The sequence below is a fragment of the Chanodichthys erythropterus genome, chromosome 13 (assembly GCF_024489055.1).
Source record: "Chanodichthys erythropterus isolate Z2021 chromosome 13, ASM2448905v1, whole genome shotgun sequence".
Classification (NCBI taxonomy): Eukaryota; Metazoa; Chordata; class Actinopteri; order Cypriniformes; family Xenocyprididae; genus Chanodichthys; species Chanodichthys erythropterus.
In genome coordinates, this window is record NC_090233.1 from 38,381,944 (window position 1) to 38,401,290 (window position 19,347).

General features: G+C 37.8%; 1 protein-coding gene across 6 annotated transcripts in view; it reads right to left on the reverse strand.

The window, feature by feature from the left end:
- lrch2 (leucine-rich repeats and calponin homology (CH) domain containing 2) overlaps window positions 1–19,347 on the reverse strand; it is an 88,617-nt gene that overhangs the window by 4,967 nt on the left and 64,303 nt on the right. For 4 of the 6 annotated variants that reach the window (XM_067408058.1, XM_067408057.1, XM_067408056.1 and 1 more), the window contains 7 exons: window positions 18,427–18,567; window positions 13,627–13,680; window positions 12,732–12,795; window positions 11,066–11,178; window positions 9,401–9,538; window positions 9,098–9,175; window positions 6,593–8,251 (listed from right to left, as the gene is read on the reverse strand). In XM_067408058.1, coding sequence (XP_067264159.1) covers window positions 8,132–8,251; window positions 9,098–9,175; window positions 9,401–9,538; window positions 11,066–11,178; window positions 12,732–12,795; window positions 13,627–13,680; window positions 18,427–18,567 — 708 coding nt within the window. In that variant the 3' untranslated portion in view covers window positions 6,593–8,131. Of the gene's footprint in view, window positions 1–6,592; window positions 8,252–9,097; window positions 9,176–9,400; window positions 9,539–11,065; window positions 11,179–12,731; window positions 12,796–13,626; window positions 13,681–18,426; window positions 18,568–19,347 lie in introns of those variants that run through there. The other 2 variants (XR_010896998.1, XR_010896997.1) reach the window with 2 other exon arrangements.

The following is a 19,347-nucleotide window of genomic DNA, read 5'->3' on the forward strand; positions in this document are numbered from 1 at the left end:
AATGCTTGAAATGGGAGTAATAGAGGAATCCAGCAGTAACTGGGCGAGCCCGACAGTTTTGGACGGCTCAGTTCGGTTCTGTGTGGATTATCGCAAGGTGAACGCAGTGTCGAAATTCTACGCGTATCCAATGCTTGACCGGCTCGGTACGGCTCGATTTTATTTGACGAAGGGATATTGGCAGATCCCCTGGTCGCCATTATCCAAAGAAAAGACAGCTTTCATGACGCCATTCGGATTACACCAATTCGTTACACTTTCATTCAGGCTGTTCGGGGCACTGGCTACCTTTCAGCATCTCATTGATAAAATTTTGCGCCCCCATGGTGCATATGCTGCTGCCTATCTGGATGATATTATTATCTTCAGTAATGACTGGCAGCAGCATATGCAGCATTTGAGGGCCGTCCTGAGATCGCTGAGAGGAGCCGGGCTCACGGCAAACCCGAAGAAGTGTGCGATTGGGCACGTGGAAGTAAGGTATCTGGGCTTCCAACTTGGGACATGCACAGGTGCATCCCCAAATTGATATGACAGCAGCGATTGCGACCTGTCCACTCCCCAAGGCCAAAAAGGAGGTTAGACAGTTCCTCGGGCTGGCGGGATATTATAGAAGGTTTGTACCTTCTACAGCTTGTTGACTGATCTAACTAAAAAGGATGCACCAGATACGGTCCAGAGGACGGAGCTGTGCCAGCAGGCCTTTACCCAGGTGAAGGCTGCTCTATGTGGCGGGCCATTGCTTCACTCTCCTGATTTCTCTCTCCCCTTTGTGTTGCAGACGGACGCGTCGGACAGGGGGCTGGGTGCTGTCCTGTCCCAGGAGATAGAGGGGAAGGAACAGCCGGTGCTGTACATTAGCCGTAAGCTCTCTAAGAGGGAAGCTATGTATAGCACTGTGGAGAAGGAGTGTTCTGCAGTGGCTCCACCACATGAAGGGTACCAACGTGCGGATCACTCATTGGTATCTGGCTTTACAGCCTTTTAAGTTCAAGGTGGTCCACAGGCCGGGTGTTCAGATGGCTGTGTGCGAGAAAGAGGGACTACTGACTGAGACTGCTGGAGCTGATCAGGAGATCAATGCTGGAGTGAAGCCCGTCTGTAGATGTGGATTGTTTGATTATGCGTTGCACAGACTTTGGTTTGTTTATTTTTCTTGGTGAAATAAAAACTCAGTCAACAGTCAAAGCCGACCCTTGTCCTCTTCCTTCCATGACAAACTTGATCATTACTACAGTCTGGCTTGTGTCCAGCAGGGGCATCTATTAGAACACAGAGTCCAGTAATACAATTCCATATGACCACTTTATTCGTCCACTGAAGCAGGTAGAGCAAAGATAAGCAGGGATTACATCATGTGAATATGGGTTGGTGTGTGGTTTCTTAACAAAAAAAGAAATACAAACATCTAAATCTAAATCTAAATTACACAGTCTAAGACACACAATATAAACAAAGAAAACAAATGTGCATTGCTCATGAATACGGACACACCTTACAAACATCAGGCAGCTCCAAAATCTCCCAGTCTGTTGTGACAAAATCCCTGAATTGGCAACAGTGTCTGCAGAGTTTAGCTCTAACCCAAGTTAAACACACCTGAACCAGCTAATCAAGATCTACTAGGCATACTAGAAAGTTGGAGCTAAAAAATGCAGGACAGTGGCCCTCCAGGACGGACTTTAGACACCCCTGTGAAAAGCCCCGGATGCACTGCACGATTTTAGCAGTCCTATAAGATCATTACTTTATCACACTGTGCGACATGGATCTACTAAACTTGGGCATGACATGCATGTAGACTGTACGATGATGACACTAGTTTCTATAGAAGAATAAAACGTTATCAGCATGGGCTAGTGGTAAACAAAAAAACATGTTGAATCACACTTTGGCAGTTGTAGTTTTTATGTGCGCTGGGGGAAAAAAGGAAGCTGCAAAAGAAGAAGGGAAAAGAGCTTGAGGTAAGCAGTTTTCTGTTTTAGCACCATGTTGCGTTGATTTCATGTCGCATTTTTATTGGCTGGTCAGTAAATGTAGGTCGTAGCAGCAAACGCTGTTTGTTGATCGAGCTGAATTTCTGACACTGTCAGAAAATTATTGTAGGCTATCTTTGGTCGCAAGACTGGGAAAACAGGCGTCTTTGAACCTCTCTCACTGTGCAACAGTACTTGGGCTTTAGTATGTGGCTGCAGTGAATGGCTAATTAACAGAGGGTGTGTACAAATCATTGAGCAGCTAATTGGGGAGGAACCAAGACTAAGTTCACTGACGTTCACACTGTCAGTTTTTGGGATTGACAACCGCATTTACTTACAGGATTCATGAAATGTCTCATTCACACAGCAACTTTCAGTAGAGTCTGGAACACTGTCTGTATGAACGTGCAAGGAGTGTGATGGCAATGTCCATCCATCAAAACTTTATTAACCGTTGCACACGCGTGTCACGTCCTTTGTGACTTCTTGCGCATGACACAGCATTTGAATTTGTAAAAGAAACAAAACTGACATGATCCACTCAGGTGGAGAACAGTGACTGGATCTAACACCTTAAAGGCCTGTACACACCGGGACGAATATCGCGCGCGATTATTGCCGATGTTTAATGCCTCATGACTAAACAAAGGCGCCAATGTGAGTGTGCACACAAACGCGGAAAACGTGAGGAATAAAAGCGTCATTAAAAAAAAAAAAAAAAAAAAAAAACGCATCGGGTTAGTTTTTTTGGTTTGACATGCCGCGTTAAAAACTGGCAGACCAATGAGATTGGCGCTTTTTTTCACGTGCCTGGAGCTGCTGAAGTTACAGTAAAACATGACTTGGTGGCACTCAAGCACAAAACGGTCTTGCCGAGCACACATTGATACAAAGACGAAAGAGAAAGTAAGTAGACGAGGAAGGCCCCTACAAACTATCCCTGCGTCTCAAACAGCTCCCTAGCTTCCTAGGTTGTGTATCAGTGTACCGTGTAATTGAATGTGGCCAACTCCCTGATCAGTGCCCTGACTACTGAACTAGAGAGAGCTGATTGAGATGCACACTATGGGTGCTCTGCCAGTTCTTGGCCACACCAATAGATGTGTATTATTGCTGTATTTTTATTTTTACACAAGCGCCACATACTGTCAGGAAATGAATTTGCATGATCACTTTGCGCATCGCCACTGAAAATCGCTTGGGTATGATGAACACAAAAAACGTCTCGAAAAACACTGGCGATAAACGTGTGCGATATTCGTTCCGGTGTGTACCTTAAGATGACGCTCAGCTCATCTCTCTGTCACATTCTCTTAATAGTAACCATAACGACGGTGACCAACGTAATATTAAAGATGGCGATGTCCATAAAACTGAAAAGTATTATCACTTTTCACATGACAAGAGACTAACTGAACCGCGAGTTCATCCATCAAAACTTCATTAACCAAGAGCAACATGCACTAGCCGGAGTGTTTAACCGCTGCAGTGCACACCTATCACGTCCTTTGCGACGTCTCGTGCATGACACGGCATTTGAAAAGAAACGCAAAACTGACATGAGCCGCTCCGGTGGAGAACAGTGACTGGATCTAGCACCTTAAGATGACGCACAGCTCACATCTCTGTTTCAGTAAGTTACCGAAAGCGAAACCACCACACTAAAACACCTTAGCAGAGCGGCTCTCTCACACTGTATGACGTGACAGACAACTAACGTAGTTGTCCAGTCCGGTTCCGTTCACACAGCGCGAATATTCCGAGAATGCGGTTGTGAGTCCTGAAAATATACGGCTGTGAGTTCGGTTATAGAATGCGGTTGTCACACCCGTAAATAACCGTACTTCAAATATAGGACTGATAACCGTATTCTGCTGCTGTGTGAACGTGGCCTCAGGCAAAGCAGGGAAAGGATGATAAACAAAAAATAAAAGAAATAATAATCTTTAATACAGTGACAGTACACTTACAAGTATACTTCTAATATATTGATATTACTTAGTTAAGCATACTTAATAAAATGAACTTGAAGTACATTTTATTTATAAGGGTTATGAAGAACCATTCCTGCAGTGAAAGAGAAGCACAAAGCAAAGGACAAGGACACAATGAAACATTGTAAAAGGTCATTTTATTCCAGTATTTTGACCCTTGAAATGTTTCAGTTTTCCTTTTTAAGAAACATCCTAATGTGTTGAAACAGAGATTATGTACAATGGTATGATCCAGACATGCAATCCAGTTGTGTCATACAAAAACATCTATACATACAGTACACACTGCATAGGAGGCATCTCCTGTCTATTACTTTTGAATCAAGACTTCTTTTTACAAACTGAACATTTTCTCATCAACATGAATGAGAATCAGAGCTGACAGGTGAGATCATTTCAAAGCTTTGCTAAGATTGGGAAAGGGGACAAAAATAGCATGAGAATGGCTTTCATCAAAACAGCATACTGTCATACTCCTCACAATCAACAGTGTAAATGTGCATACTCAGCATGAGCTGTCTACTTGTTTCCCACAAAGAATTAAGTCTGTCATAACTTTTTCAGCATTAAATTAGTCAATTTAAGTCTTATGGCAAAGATTATCTCTTCTACAGTTCAGTCATTACTGTTGCATACTGAGTACTATAGCATATTTAAAAAGTAGCATGCAGTATGCAATTTATACCTTGTACAAGGAAACCAGTTTGTGGAATCTTGTAAGTGACAGCATACATGGGTGTGTAGGAGTGACAGATGGCTAATTGGAAAATCTTGTCATAAATGTAGATGCTAAACAGGTTGAAACAGCCAACTTAGATTTTAAACCGATCTATTATGGTACTTTTATCATGAAATTCACACAGATCTTATTTAATGGGGGTGACAGAGTGAAAATAAAAAAATTATATAAATATTTTGTTGAGAAGAACTGTAGAAAACATTTTAGATTCTTGGCTGAGATTGTGTCAAGGAGGCAATTAGCCTGAGGAACTGCAGTCATCAATCCATCACCAATCAGACTTGAACCAGAAGCAAAGCTGCTATGATAAATGGACTATGGTAGAGGAGCAACATTACTAATTATTGGAAATGTATGCCTGGAAACTTCTTTCCACAGAAAAGTTGTCAACAGCTGCTCCCATCGCCAGGTTAGCATGTGAGTTTTTGAAAGGCATAAATCAATATTTACTCATCAGCCTCTTCAAAACATCAAGTAGGCTAACTTACCAGATGTGCTTGTACAAGATGTGTTATTCAGGCACAACAGCAATGAGAGGCAAAAATACCTGTATACCTGTAAAGTTATGAATGGTAAAAGATTGTAAACTGTGTTTAGACCTCCGATACAGATAGACAGGCCTATTGAAGTCACCATGTAATCAAAATTAACAATTCTTATTTATTTCATACCGCAGTATTTATTATAAAAGATTTATCCGTGCGCATCATTATAATTTTAGAATTCATGTGCACTTCCCCTTCCTCTTGCAGCAACATCTCATATGATGATGTGTTCAGTGGCTTGATGTGATTGACAAATTGTCAAATCACATGAGATCACAGCAATAGCAAACACAACGATCCAATCAATTCCCAATGGACAAAATCAGGTCCCGCCCTACAATTTTTCTTGTTCGAGAATCGGTTTCAATCGGAATTGTCACAATAGGAAAGAAAGACTGATGTTTCATGCTGACTTGAATCTGTTAAAGCTATTGATATGGATAATGATCAGGTAGTGAGCAGAAAAAGCTTAAAAAAGGCAAATGTTGAGTGACAGTACTTACATGCACACTAAAGTTGTTTACTATGAGAAAGAGGGTTAAAGGATTAGTTCACTTTTAAATAAACTTTTCCTGATAATTTACTCACCCCCATGTCATCCAAGATGTCCATGTCTTTCTTTCTTCAGTCGAAAAGAAATTAAAGTTTTTGATGAAAACATTCCAGGATTATTCTCCTTATAGTAGACTTGAATGGGCACCAGACAGTTGAAGGTCAAAATTAGTTTCACTGCAGCTTCAAATTGTTCAGAACGATCCCAGATGAGAAATAAGGGTCTTATCTAGTGAAACCATCGCTCATTTTCTGAAAAAAATTTAAAATTATGTAAGTTTTAACCAGAAATGCTCATCTTGAACTAGCTCTTCATCTTCTTCTCTATTTGAATTCCAGCAGTGTAGATGCTGCTAAGCGTAATACTGCCCTCCACAGGCCAAAGTTTGAACAAATTTTTATATGCAATATGCTAGTTCAATAGTATATAACAATAAGTTCAAACTTTGGCATACACTTAGCAGTGTCTACACTGCTGGAATTCTAATAGAGGAGAAGAAGAAAGCTAGTTCAAGATGAGCATTTAAGGTTAAAACTTATATAATTTTCAATTTATTTCAGAAAATGAGCGATGGTTTCACTAGATAAGACCCTTATTTCTCACCTGGGACCGTGTTGAACAGTTTGAAGCTGCACTGAAACTAATTCTGACCTTCAACTGTTTGGTGTCCATTCAAGTCTACTATAAGGAGAAAAATCCTGGAATGTTTTCATCAAAAACTTTAATTTCTTTTCGACTGAAGAAAGAAAGACATGGACATCTTGGATGACATGGGGGTGAGTAAATTATCAGGAAAAGTTTATTTAAAAGTGGACTAATCCTTTAAGGCATGAAAGTTGGTTTACACCAACACCAACTTTTGGTTGATGTGAAAATAATGGGATAAAACCTGGCATGTGAATGTTGATTTCTCATCTGATCCTAATTTGCTTTCTCACAATAAACGGCTTTCTGGTGTGCATGTAAACACAGAGTTCTGCAGAAATTGCAACTTCAAGAGCTAAAACCTGTCAAGATGCCTCCTCAGATTTTCTTGTTTGGAAACATATATTACACTCAAGACTTTTTGAATGGTATTGCTGATTTTTTGGGCAATACAATTAATGTTTTTCAGAGGTTGATGAAGTAAACAGACCTCAAAGAAATAAATAAAACACACAAAAGTACATAAAGGTAAATAAATAAATTTCTTAATAAAACAAATAATAATTCTTTGTACATACTAAAATTTCTAAAAAGTCTTGAGTAAATGAACTGCTGCACATCAGATCCTTTACAACTTGATTAAATTCTCCAAGCAATTGTTTATCCATGAGACATTTTCTTTTCTACTCTATGTAATTAGGTGTTGCAATAAATTTTTTTGGGTCTATTTTTATTGCTGAAACTATTCATACCTGCAAAACAAACAATTACACCAGAACGTGCAGAACGTTCAAGAATTCTGTTGTAAATACCTGACTCATACTGTTCACGAGAACTGAAGCAATAAATTAAAACCTGTGGGGAAACCAGTGATGAATAAAAACAAACATTTGCAGGTACAAAGAAAAGAAGATAGTATGTGAGCAGTGTCTTTACGGTTAAAAGAAAACAGTTCAGGGATGCAGGAAGAAATTCATATTTTCTAACACACTTCCAGTGACTCACCTGACTGTAGTATCAACAGCTATGACAGCCATGATCATTTTTTATGGCAGCATCTTTGTTGGTCCTTTGCAGGTGTCCTCATCGCTGGTCTGGTTATGATTACATGTACATCAATACATGTCTCTGACCCACTTATTTCCTCAGACAGACAGGAAACAGACAGAATGTAACGAGATGACTGACAGCTCTTAGTGACTTCATACAGGAGAGGGCTGGAGTGACACTGAAATGACACCATCCCTCTGGTCCAGAATCAGCCAGAAAGCTGCAAACTTTTCCCATGTCCTCGCCTGTTGTTGGGCTCACCGGTCCAAGAGAAGAGTGAACAAGAGCGATGAGGAGGAGATACAAAAGAAAGGAGACAGAGGTGTCCAGCATTAAGAGGGGACAGATGGCATAGCCAGTGGTGGACTAGAAACAGTTATTTCCTCTCAGAATGAAATGCGTGGCTTTAACGTACAATTTCCCTCCAATAGGGCACAATATTGGAGCTTTAAAATGTCTAGACCCCTCCATAGAGGCTTATAAGAGGTAGGGGGAAGCCGGCCTGTCGACCACAGTTGAGTTAGGGCCATGACCTCCCCATAATAGGTCAAAGATCAGCACTGAGAGTGAGGAGTGAGGATGAGGTGGTAAGGCAGGGTGAAGGGACGTCCCATGATCAAGTGATGCTACATGGTAGAAAGTTGATTGGGCTTTGATGATGGAAGATCCAGCAGTGCCTGTACAGTGACACCAACTTTCACCAGACCTCGCTCCTCCAGGATGTGATGTGGCAAACACAACTTGTCCTGTTCATAAACACACAAACAAATGTAAACATAAATATAGATAGATAATATAGATCAGATAAATGGCCAATATTATAAATCTATACTACCTTGATAAAAATGATAACAGTAAAACAAAAATAAGTTTTTCAATACAACATTATAATGTACACTACCACTCAAAAGTTTGGGGCTGGTAAGATTTTTATTTTTTTTCCCCTCGAAAGATTTTATCTGATCAAAAACACAGTAAAGTAATATTGTGAAATATTAATTGCAATTTGAAGTAACTTTTTTTATTCGAATATATTAAAATGAAATTTATTTCTGAGTTGTCAATGCTGAATATTCTGCTGTCATTACTCCAGTCTTCAGTGTCACATGATCCTTAAATATGATGATTTGCTGCTTAAACATTTCTTATTATTATCAATGTTAAAAACAGTTGTGCTGCCAAATATTATTGTGGAAACCATGATGCGTTTTTTTAAGATTCAGCATTTATTTGAAAGAAAAATCTTTACAACATAAATACTCTCTCTTGATAAATTGAAAGTGTCTTTGCTGAATAAAGGTAGTTATTTCTTAAAAATCTTACTGACCTTAAACCTTTGAATATATACTGTATGACAGATGGATAAATAATTAAACTTTTTATGCATGAAACATCTTTAACGTTCTATCGATCAATATCCCTTTAAGTAAAAAATAGATTATGTTCTCATTTTAAAATATGTAGAATCTAAAATATTTAAATAAAGATTTAAATATTTGATTTCAGATTACATGATAAAAAAAAAAAATGCAGATATCAGATGAAAACAGATATATCATGCATTCATACAATGAAGAAATAAACAATCCTACCTGTGGCACTCCAAGCTTTTTACAAGCATCCAAGAAATTCTCAACATTCCGCCGACACTTAGCCATACTCAGCTTTGGCTATTAGAGACAGACACAGACAATGTCCTTTATAAACCCTTCAGAAAGTAGAGTATCTAGCACTAAACAGATCCACACAACATTAAACAATTTATGAGTTTGTTTTGAATGCTAATTACAACTGCAGAGAATCTAATTTGAACCCACAGAAATAATGTAAGACATTTCCTTAATCATTTCCAAAAAATACAGATCCAGGAAAGTCTAAATGAAAGTGGGACTTACCACAGCAGGGGAGGGTACATGGATACTGGCCACGGAACGAGGGCGAATATGATTGGCCAGATGGCATAAAACAACACCATCCATTAGGGCAGCACCCACATCATCTGGCAACAAAACCTTCAACCTAGACTCGAGGTTCTGAAAACACACACAACCACTCAGTTTACTTCATTTGATTCCAAATAAGAGTCAGGTATATCTGTCTCCACCAGCGACTTCAGAAAATCAACAATGACCAGGTTGGCCATGACCATATTCACGACTATGACAAGAAAAAAACGATATGCGTGAGTATTGTGTACTTTTTAGGGTCTCATCTTCCTGTTTTTGGTTCGTTTACATGTCTTTGGTCTGTGTTGCATTCATATATCATTCAAACTGCACCAGAGTTCATTTGGAAGCGGACTGAGACCCATCTTTTCAGCGGTTTCAGTCCGCTTGTTTGGTACGCACCAGGGTTCGGATGGCAGCGTTCACACATGTTCAAATGAACCGCACCAACAGAGCAATCGCACCAGGTCATTTTAATCGAACCAAACATGCCAAGTGTGAACGCACCCTTAATGTATGATGGTGACAGCAGACTGAATTCGCAAGTGCACAAAACCATACTGGCTACCAATGTTAAAGGAAATGTAACCAAACTCGTAGAAAAGCACTTGGTATTGCAACAGGACACTGAACCGTAACACACTGCCAACTCAATCAAGGTGTTTATCAGAGGAAAGAAATGAAAGGTCTTAGATTGGCTAGGTCAATCTCCAGATTTAAATCTTACTGTGCTTTTCACTAGCTGAAGAGGAGACTAAAGGCAGAAACTCCCCAAAACAATGTTTTCATCAAAAACCTTAATTTCTTTTCGACCGAAGAAAGAAAGACATGAACATCTTGGATGACATGGGGGTGAGTAAATTATCAGGAAATTTTAATTAGAAAGTGAACTAAACCTTTAAGTTAAATTGTCTCAATACTTATGCTCACATTTGATGCTCACACAAAGTGCTGTTGTTCTTAGTTGGTAAAACATTTATATGTTTTTGTCTCATATTCCTCTTTTAATCATATTTCCAGATTTCTTGACTCCACACCAAAGAGAGCAATTTTGTCTGTCTTGCTGCCTAAATAGGGAGCTACTGTCTAAGACAGCACCCTAACTGAAATGCAATGCTATACATTAAGTGATGAACTGTGGTGAACTGAACTGAAGCTCTGAATCGGCAGCGACTCAAATAGCACCCCTCCTGTGAAGCGCATGTCAAAAAATTGTTTTAATCCATATATACAGTGCTTCAAAATCTAATCTTCATTCCCATTCTCAGAATTAAATAGGAAATGTTTATTCCTGCCTGTCTGATTACATGGTATTAATTAATGCCTTAGATCTTTCTTTTCTTATTTAATGACTCAAGTATATTTAACACTATTGATGACAGCTTGACAGAGACAAGTAGAAACATGGAGCAGCTAAAATAGAAGACTATCCAAAGAAAACAAGAAATCACTGTTATGACAGATGGGTTTTAAAAACACTAATAATAGATTTAAAGGGAATTTTGCGTGTTTAATTGGCTTCACTTGGCTTACCATAGAGATATAAATCAATCATTTTTGCTTATACTTTTAACTTTGTAAAATATGCAAGGGAGGTTACGGTGGAATTCTGACCTGCCGCAGGAGTCTGATCTGCTCCATCTCCTCCCTGAGGTGCTCCATCTTTCTCCTCATGGTAAAGCTTGGGTCTGTGGAGCTAAAGTCTTGACGGTTTCCACGGGAGAAGGCTGAGTAGTAAACACAGTCATCATCGTCATCATCATCATCATCATCATGTTTTTCTTCATTCAAACTTTCCTTTATGAACTATCCTGTCTGATCTTTAAGTCTGGTAAATCTTTGAATCTGCACACTGTGTAAACCTGGTAGCTCAATGTCTCCTTTCTGTTCATTAGCTTATATAGAAGTCTCCCATGGTTGCCCTTCAAAGATCAAGTTTGTTCATGCACATCTTACAAATCAATAATGAAATTTACTGTTGAATAACTCCATAATTAAACATTTTAATCAGTTTGCAGTTGCAGCCCTGGTTAAAACAAATAAATGTGCATTAACACACTTTGATGTGGAATAATAAAAAAAAAAAACTTAACCTCACATATAGACTTTACAGTTTCAAACAGTTTTCAGCTGTTTGTGGTATTTTTGCTCAAGCCAGATTTACTGGATAAAATTACATGGATTTACAGCACTCCATTTTTCACAGCATTTGGTACACGTATTTCTCATTGCAACAGTGTGTGAGGCCTAATTTACATGAACAAAAAATATAAAGAGGCATGTTTTGTTGATGTTTTTATGATTATGCAAATGATAAACAACAAAAGGTGATTTAATGATTGTTCACATGGCAGCACTACCTCTGCAGCAGCTATTGGTGGGTCTCAGAGCACAAGATGCTTTAAAATATAACGGACTCAGATTATAAAAAGAGAAGCATTTGTGAGACTGATTACACTGCAAAAACAAGCGGTTTTGGTATTGTATGCAGGTCAACTGTATTTCTGTGAGACAGGAAGCACAGACCTTCCTTATGCTTTCCACTGAATTACAAAGTCATGAGAAAAAAATTGTAAAGAAATACCACCTATTTCTACAAACCTTGGTATAACTAAAGTTCAAGACCACAGTTCATGATGACATCTTTCCAAAGAAAAGCTGTTCTTGACCTCTAAATTCCCATTAAACAAGAGTAATGGATTTTTTTTTATTTTTTTTATTTATTTCTATTAAAGAGATTGTGTAATTTGAGTGCAGTTTTTTTGTGTATGTGTGTGTGTGTGTGTGTGGGTGAGGGGAGGGGGGGGGGGGGGGGCGGGTTCACTTCATGCAATCGGATATCAGATCGTGAAAAGATGGGGTATAAACGCCCTCTGAAATCAATCAAACCACTTTAGGAGGTAGTTTGAGATGCATTCCAGATGAAACTGGACAAGTGTAAATGCATTTGGTTGTTGAAGCCACATGTGTAAATTTTACTCCTACCAAAATGGTAAAAATAAATAAATCAACACGATAGCTTGTTATACCAGCTTCCGCTTCCGATGCAAATTGCTGCAAATGAAATTCTATGTTCAGCGTCACATACTGAAAGCTCAACACAGTGATGAAAAATAAATTGCGGTGCATAAATGTTGCATTTGGTGATGCGAACTTGGTTTTTTGGAGTTTTGTAGTGAAACATTAATGTGGCCAAGTGTAAATGAATCAGATCGGATAGCTATTTGATCAGTAAAATCTCATTAAGTGAAATGAAGAGTAAATGGGTCCAAAGATTTACCTGATCTTGGTTTCAGGCCAAAGACAGTGAGAGTTGTGGTGAAATCATTAGACCGCATTCCCTCCTGTAAGAACACAGACATTATCATGTTGAAAAAACTGTCCGTATGTAAACAGCTAACAATCCTGAATCTTGAAATGGATTCAGTTTCTTCTGATTGAAACGGTTTTACCTTCCTTTTCCTTCCTTCATGAACTTTGTGAATGTAATATTGAACTTCTACAAAATATGACAGGTCTACAAAAACGGTTTCCAATGAACTTTACACACTGCTTTACAGACTGCTTTTTCTGTGGTGGAAATTTTTAATGAAGAATGAAATATGTTCTTCAGAAGACTGTTAATGAAAGTGCTTAAGAAATATGGAAGTTAAACTTTATTTAATTTATGTTGCAATCAGCCATAGAGGGCAATGGAGCAAATGTATACTAAAAGTGGTCTGTGTTTTTGTAGTCTAGAAAAGGTGTTTAAAGAGTTTAACCAATCAGTTTGAAGAAAACATGCAACCTTGCCATTTTTATGCAACATATAAATATGTGTTTCATTTTTTGGATGTAAAATTGTTTTAATAATGAGAACACTGGAGGTCCTGTTTGGTTACTGCTGTGCTGCAGGTTAGTGGGGCATTAGAGATTCTTATTTCCCAAGAGATAGTGTCCATTAAGTTCAGTTGGGGCCTACCTGAGGATAATATTAGATTGGAATCACACCAATCTCAGGTGTCTGGAGCATTAGGTGCATAGAGTGAATTTCTACTACATTTCCAGGACTTCATTTTGCCTAAATATCACAATTATAAAATTCCCTGATATTTTCAGGTTTTTATTGACCGTGGAAACCCAGTAAAATAGTGGCACTCAAGCAGAGTGACATGCAGTAACACATAAAGTCTCACCTCACAATCATTGTCATTGCCACTGGAGTTTCTTCGAGCACTTTGACACTTATACTGAAAAAGGAAACACAGGGAGACAGAAGATCAGATTTGTGATTTGTGAGAAATTCAGTCTAGCCAGAGATAAAGGGATTTAATTCCCCAGATAAAGTGCCCACATTTCATGTTCACTGACTGTCTGTTGCACGTTGCACACGCAAAAAAATTTGCACGTGCTAACTGATATCACCACTTCCAAAGTGAATGGCTGGAACGACATAATCTGGACTAAACATGCTAAGTTATCAAAAACTACATATCCATGAACAGAAGTGTATAAACTGCTTTATATTTTTTGCTTTATATGAAATAAACAGTATACTTATTACTTTTGTACCGACATAAATTCTGATTATAAAATTGACACCTTTTCTGCCATTTCTTTAGTGCTTTCTGTTCAACCATTTGTGGAGACTGCCACGAACTGAATAACAAATTTAATTAATTCATCCTTCAACAGTTTTATTACTATGGCATGATCCATTTCAGTTAAAAAAATAGATTTTTTTGCTTTATATGCCAATCACAAAGACTTAGACACTAGCGCATTAGTTCTTACACATTTGCACAATATAACAAATATACCTTATGGCTCATTCAGAATAATTTGCTTCTGTTCATGTTCTTAGTCCAGTTGCATCTTAAGAACAGATTTCTGTATATCTGACACCAGAAAGGTCTCAGGTGGTAGTTTCTTTTCTTGATTTTCCTTTAATGTGGATAGCTGGATATTTGGATATTTAATCAATTAATTTGATTTGAATTTTAAAACAAATGGCTGTGAATGTTTAACCGTTTTATAAAACAGTAGCTTTATTCAGGAAGGCAATACAACTCTCTTTTTAGAGAAGAGAGTAAGACATCATATAAAAGTCAAAACAAAAACAGAATTATCAGCATGGCATCATGTGCACTTGTCAGAGCAAAGACAGGGAGTGCACATTCTCTAGATGATTCCCTTAACAGTTCTGGAATTCATTCAGTGATGACATACAATTAAGATAAACAAGTTCTCACACACCAGAGACAGATGCTGAATAATCCAGCAAGTATCATTCTTCTTCTGGGTCAAATCATGTAGCTGTTGTGAATACATTGCCTCCTTCAATAAAGATCAATTGGCAATCACAGAAATGTTTCCTTGAAATGTTTGAACAGGTGTGTGTCAGGTGTGTACAGGAATTCTATTGTGTGGTGAAATGTCACACTTTATGTTAAGTGTCTCTAACTACTATGTAATTACATCAAATTAACGACAAAAGTACAACATATACTTATTATGTTCATGTTGTATAGAGGGTGTGCACTAATGTCACTTATTTGCTGGGATATAACCCCCTTAGCCGAATTGGGTGTTTCACGAATTCATTGCTGAAAATGGCAACAGCTTTCTAACCTGCATGTGACAGCATTTTGTTTTGGGGGGTAGGGTGGAAATGACATAACTTTAGTTTATTTCATTTTTTCCATTTGGCCTAAAACACTGTGTCATTCAAGTTGAAATGTTGACTACAAACAGGTTTTTCAGATTTTCTGTTGTGGCATTCTGTCCGTATTTATGATTCTTTTTGTGATTCTACCTACAATGCAGTGGATCCTTAACTGGAATCACTCCTGCTAAATATTTACTCTTTGAAATCTTGCACTCGGGAACAAGTGGGACAGGGATAGCTGCAGGTCGGAGTAATGGGTGTGATGAAAGGAGGCATGCTAAAATGTGAATTGCTACAACAGAAACTAACCCTTAACCATAACACCCTGACAGACAGCTTTCGCCGCCCATGATAAAGATCTTTCTCCATGCCCCAACCTTCCGTCACACCCTGCAGATACACACACTTGATACAAGTCAACACCATTGTGACTAATAGTTTGCAAAGAAGTATTTCCTACTAAAGCAAGACACTATTTGACTCTTTTTGAGCATATCCACAGCAGACTGGTGGGAGTAGCCTTGGATGGCAACATGCAAAGTGCATTGAAGTTTTCCTACCTATTTGGCAAAAGGGAAGACAACAGCCTTTTATTTCTCTGTTTTCTTTGGTAGCACTGATTTAAAAAAAAGAAAAAAAAAAAGGGTACTTTACTTGCTATCAGTGAAGTTCCCCTTTAATTAAGTGGAACCTAATGTTCTTTCTTTTCAAAGCATTAGTGTCTATCTATAGCAGTGGTAAGAAACCATTTTAAAAGTAAAAGAGAGCATTAAATGCTAATGCAAATGTATACAATAAATAAACCTCAAATGACTTTCAGTTACAGTTATACACAGGGGAAATAGTGTTATTGTGAAGTCATCTGGACAGAGACTGGGCTTGCCCTCAAATTCTGGTCTTTTAATACTTCCATGGAAGCTGAGTGAATACAAAACAATGTTTCTCATGGCAGTGTTTTTCTCAACAAACCATAAAGGGAAATTCCCTCACGGGAGAACAGGTACAGGAATGTGCACTCTGCTATGATTCAAAGGACAGGAAAAAGGACAGTGATGCATCTACTTGGATTTCATTAAAATTTGATTAAAAAGTGATAAGAACAGAGAAACAAAGTCTGCTTAACACAAACACTGATATGCTTTCATTTTTACTGAACACATATTCTAGAACCCATGTAAATGGGATCCTGGGTTATCTTCCTTCACCTTTCATATTGCTCATTACTCGGGGTTAACAACCTGGGTAATCATAAGCTGCCGTTTCACACTTTAAATTCCTAAACCCGGGGTTAACTTTCTTATTTGCATATTTGTGGTGTCAGTGTCACTGATTGGCGGAATGCTGGGCACGTTTTTCCTAAAAGCTCTAGTACTGTGCATCCTCATATTATATAGTGCTGACTGTATCATCAAGTTTATTCTGAATGGACTTTTTGTATTAGAAAAAAAATTAAACATTCTCGTCTTTACTCCAATTGTCGTGTTTTCGGATACAATTTGACAGTTTTTTCCTCAAGTGCTGAAGCTACTGTTAATGAAACATGCTGTGTTTTTTGACTGTCCAAAGCTCTTGAAAATGTGGCACACTATTGGTTGTCTTTTGCTATGCATCTAGTCTTAACATTCTAACACTGCAGTGTACAGGTTTTACACTACAATGCAAAGTGAAAAGTGGTGCTAACCCCACTTCTAAATTACGAGTGCAAAACCTTCCTCTGTCCAGGGTCAAAAAATGGTGCTTAGAATGACTTAGAATGATGGTTAAGCAGAGTGTGAAAAGTCACCATGCAGGAAGGAAAAGGTCTGTAAATCCTGCATTTAAATTCGGCATGAAGTGGAAGTTGCGATTGTCTTTTCTTCTATCCGCAACTGCCCAGCAGATCCAGTGACGCAAAGGGTAGCCTAAATGCTGTCGCTGGTTTAAGCTAAGGCTTCACTTTATAGAGATCAATGCATTAACCGGATAAATTATTGATAATAAATACTACATTATTCCATAAAAAAAAAGTAAGAGATGTCAATTTTTATTTCATGCCGACATTAATAACCCGCATTTTGGCAGAAATATCCTCCATCAAATGTTTCCTGTAATTGTGGATCAGATGTGCACAATGCTTTGAAGCAGTTTTAAACTACTCCTCTTCACAAAACTCTTTCAGTTTCAATCTGTCTGCTGTAAATCAATCTCTTGAGGTCATGCCAAAGCACCTCATTTAAAGTGAAATCAGAATAGGCCAATCCAGAAGGTGTATTTTTTATCTTTGCCATTCTGTTGTTCATCTACTTCTGTGCTTTGGGACATTTTTCTTTGATGCTCCTGCAGCCTATCCTGATAAACCTTTGTTTATCTATCAAAGACAGCAAGTGGTCCAGGCTCCAAACCTACTTTACAACTGGGATGAGGCTTTGTTGTTGGTGTTCTGTGTCTTTTCACTCCTCACATGGTGTTACGAGTTCTAACAACTATGGTTTCATCTGTCTACAGAATGTTTAAAGTATCAGTCACATCAACAAAGATGTTAACATGCTTCAGAGATTTCTGTAACTCGTCACTCGACACTCAATTTGAGTTTTATAGTGTAGCTTTTCTAGTGGCTTGCCAATCTCATCTCATTGACAGGGATCCAGACTGATTCTTTACATATTTTGTAGAAGTCACTATCCTAGGAATTCAGATATGTTTTTCACCCTGCAGTTTCCACAATGAGTTCAATAAAGATATTAAAAAGTGTTTGTTTTTGTGCTATTTATTCAAACAGACTGTGTTGATCTAATATTGTGCTATAGTTTTTTTTAATTTTAAGATCAATTTATGTAGAAATCCAGGAAAATCTTGCACCTCTATAAGCAACTCTGAGACTACATGAAGTGAAAGCAGCAAAGTACAGAGAAATTAGACAGTTTTAATCGGATGGGGTCTAGAATTTTGTCCCTTTTTAATATATAACAGTTACAGCTAATTATGTGAAAGGTCTGAACATTATATGCACAGGACTAGGAACTGATTCTAAAGCACCTCAAAGAAAAAAATAATTTTAACAACATCTGGGCCAAGATATGGGCTGAGACTATGGGTATACTATGGGAGACTACAATATAAAAAGTGTCAACACAGCACAAAAAAAAAAAAAAACTTCCAAACTGAACAATTCAAGCAATTTCCCAACAAATAGCGCAGTGACATTTACAAGTCTGAAGCAACATGAAGTGATTAAATATGTGTGTGTGTGTGTGTCTTTGACAGAACAAGTGAGAAATAGAGAGGGATCCACGAACAAAAAATGTGTGCGTGAGAGAAACTGAAAACATGTGCGTGCTTGGGTGTGTACCTTCAGGTAGTCTTTTCTCAGGTACTTGTTTTTTCTCCGATCCTCATTCTGGTTGAGCACAGGAGGAATCTCTGGCCATCTTGGTTCTGAGTCACTGCTTTCTGATTTCAAACTTCCATCAAATGAGCAAGAGGAAGAAGGCTGAGGGACAAATCACAACATTACAGTGAATGACAGGACTCAACTATAAAGAGGCCTGAGGCCAGGGCAAGACTGTAACCTGCATTTTGCACTGAAAAATCAAAGATTCACTGACATTCACAGATAATGTTATGTGGTTGGCTAACACAGATGAGTTTTTGTTGAAACAGAAAAAATAACAGTTGATCAAAAGTATGAAAATATCAATAAGAATGTTTTGAAAACTACAAACAAAGTAGCATTGTTTTGCATTGTATGCCATTGTTTTCCAGCAAAAGAATGTTTATGAATTGATAGAGTTATATTATAACTGCAAAATGTTTAGCTTGTAATGTAAGAAACAGGTGAACAAAATGTTGTAAAGAAAATGTAATGAAATATTCACCACTGTTCACAAGTTTGTTGTAAGACAGCCTCTTATACTAACCAAGGCTGCATTTATTTGATCAAAAATACAGTAAAAACAGTAATATTGTGAAATATTACTACAATTTAATATCACTCTTTTTTATGTGAATATATTTAAGAGATTTATCTTTGACAAAGCTGAATTTTCAGTATCATTCATGTGTCACATGATCCAGAAACGATTCTAATATGATTTGCTGCAAGAAAAATGTCTTCTTATCAATGTTCAAAACAGTTGTGCTGCTTAGAATTTTTGTGAAAACCATAATGCATTTTGTTTTTGATGAATTTAAAGTTTAAAAAAAAAAAACATTTATTTGAAATATTTGTTTATTTGTAAACATATAAACGTCACGGGTTGCCATCTTTTAA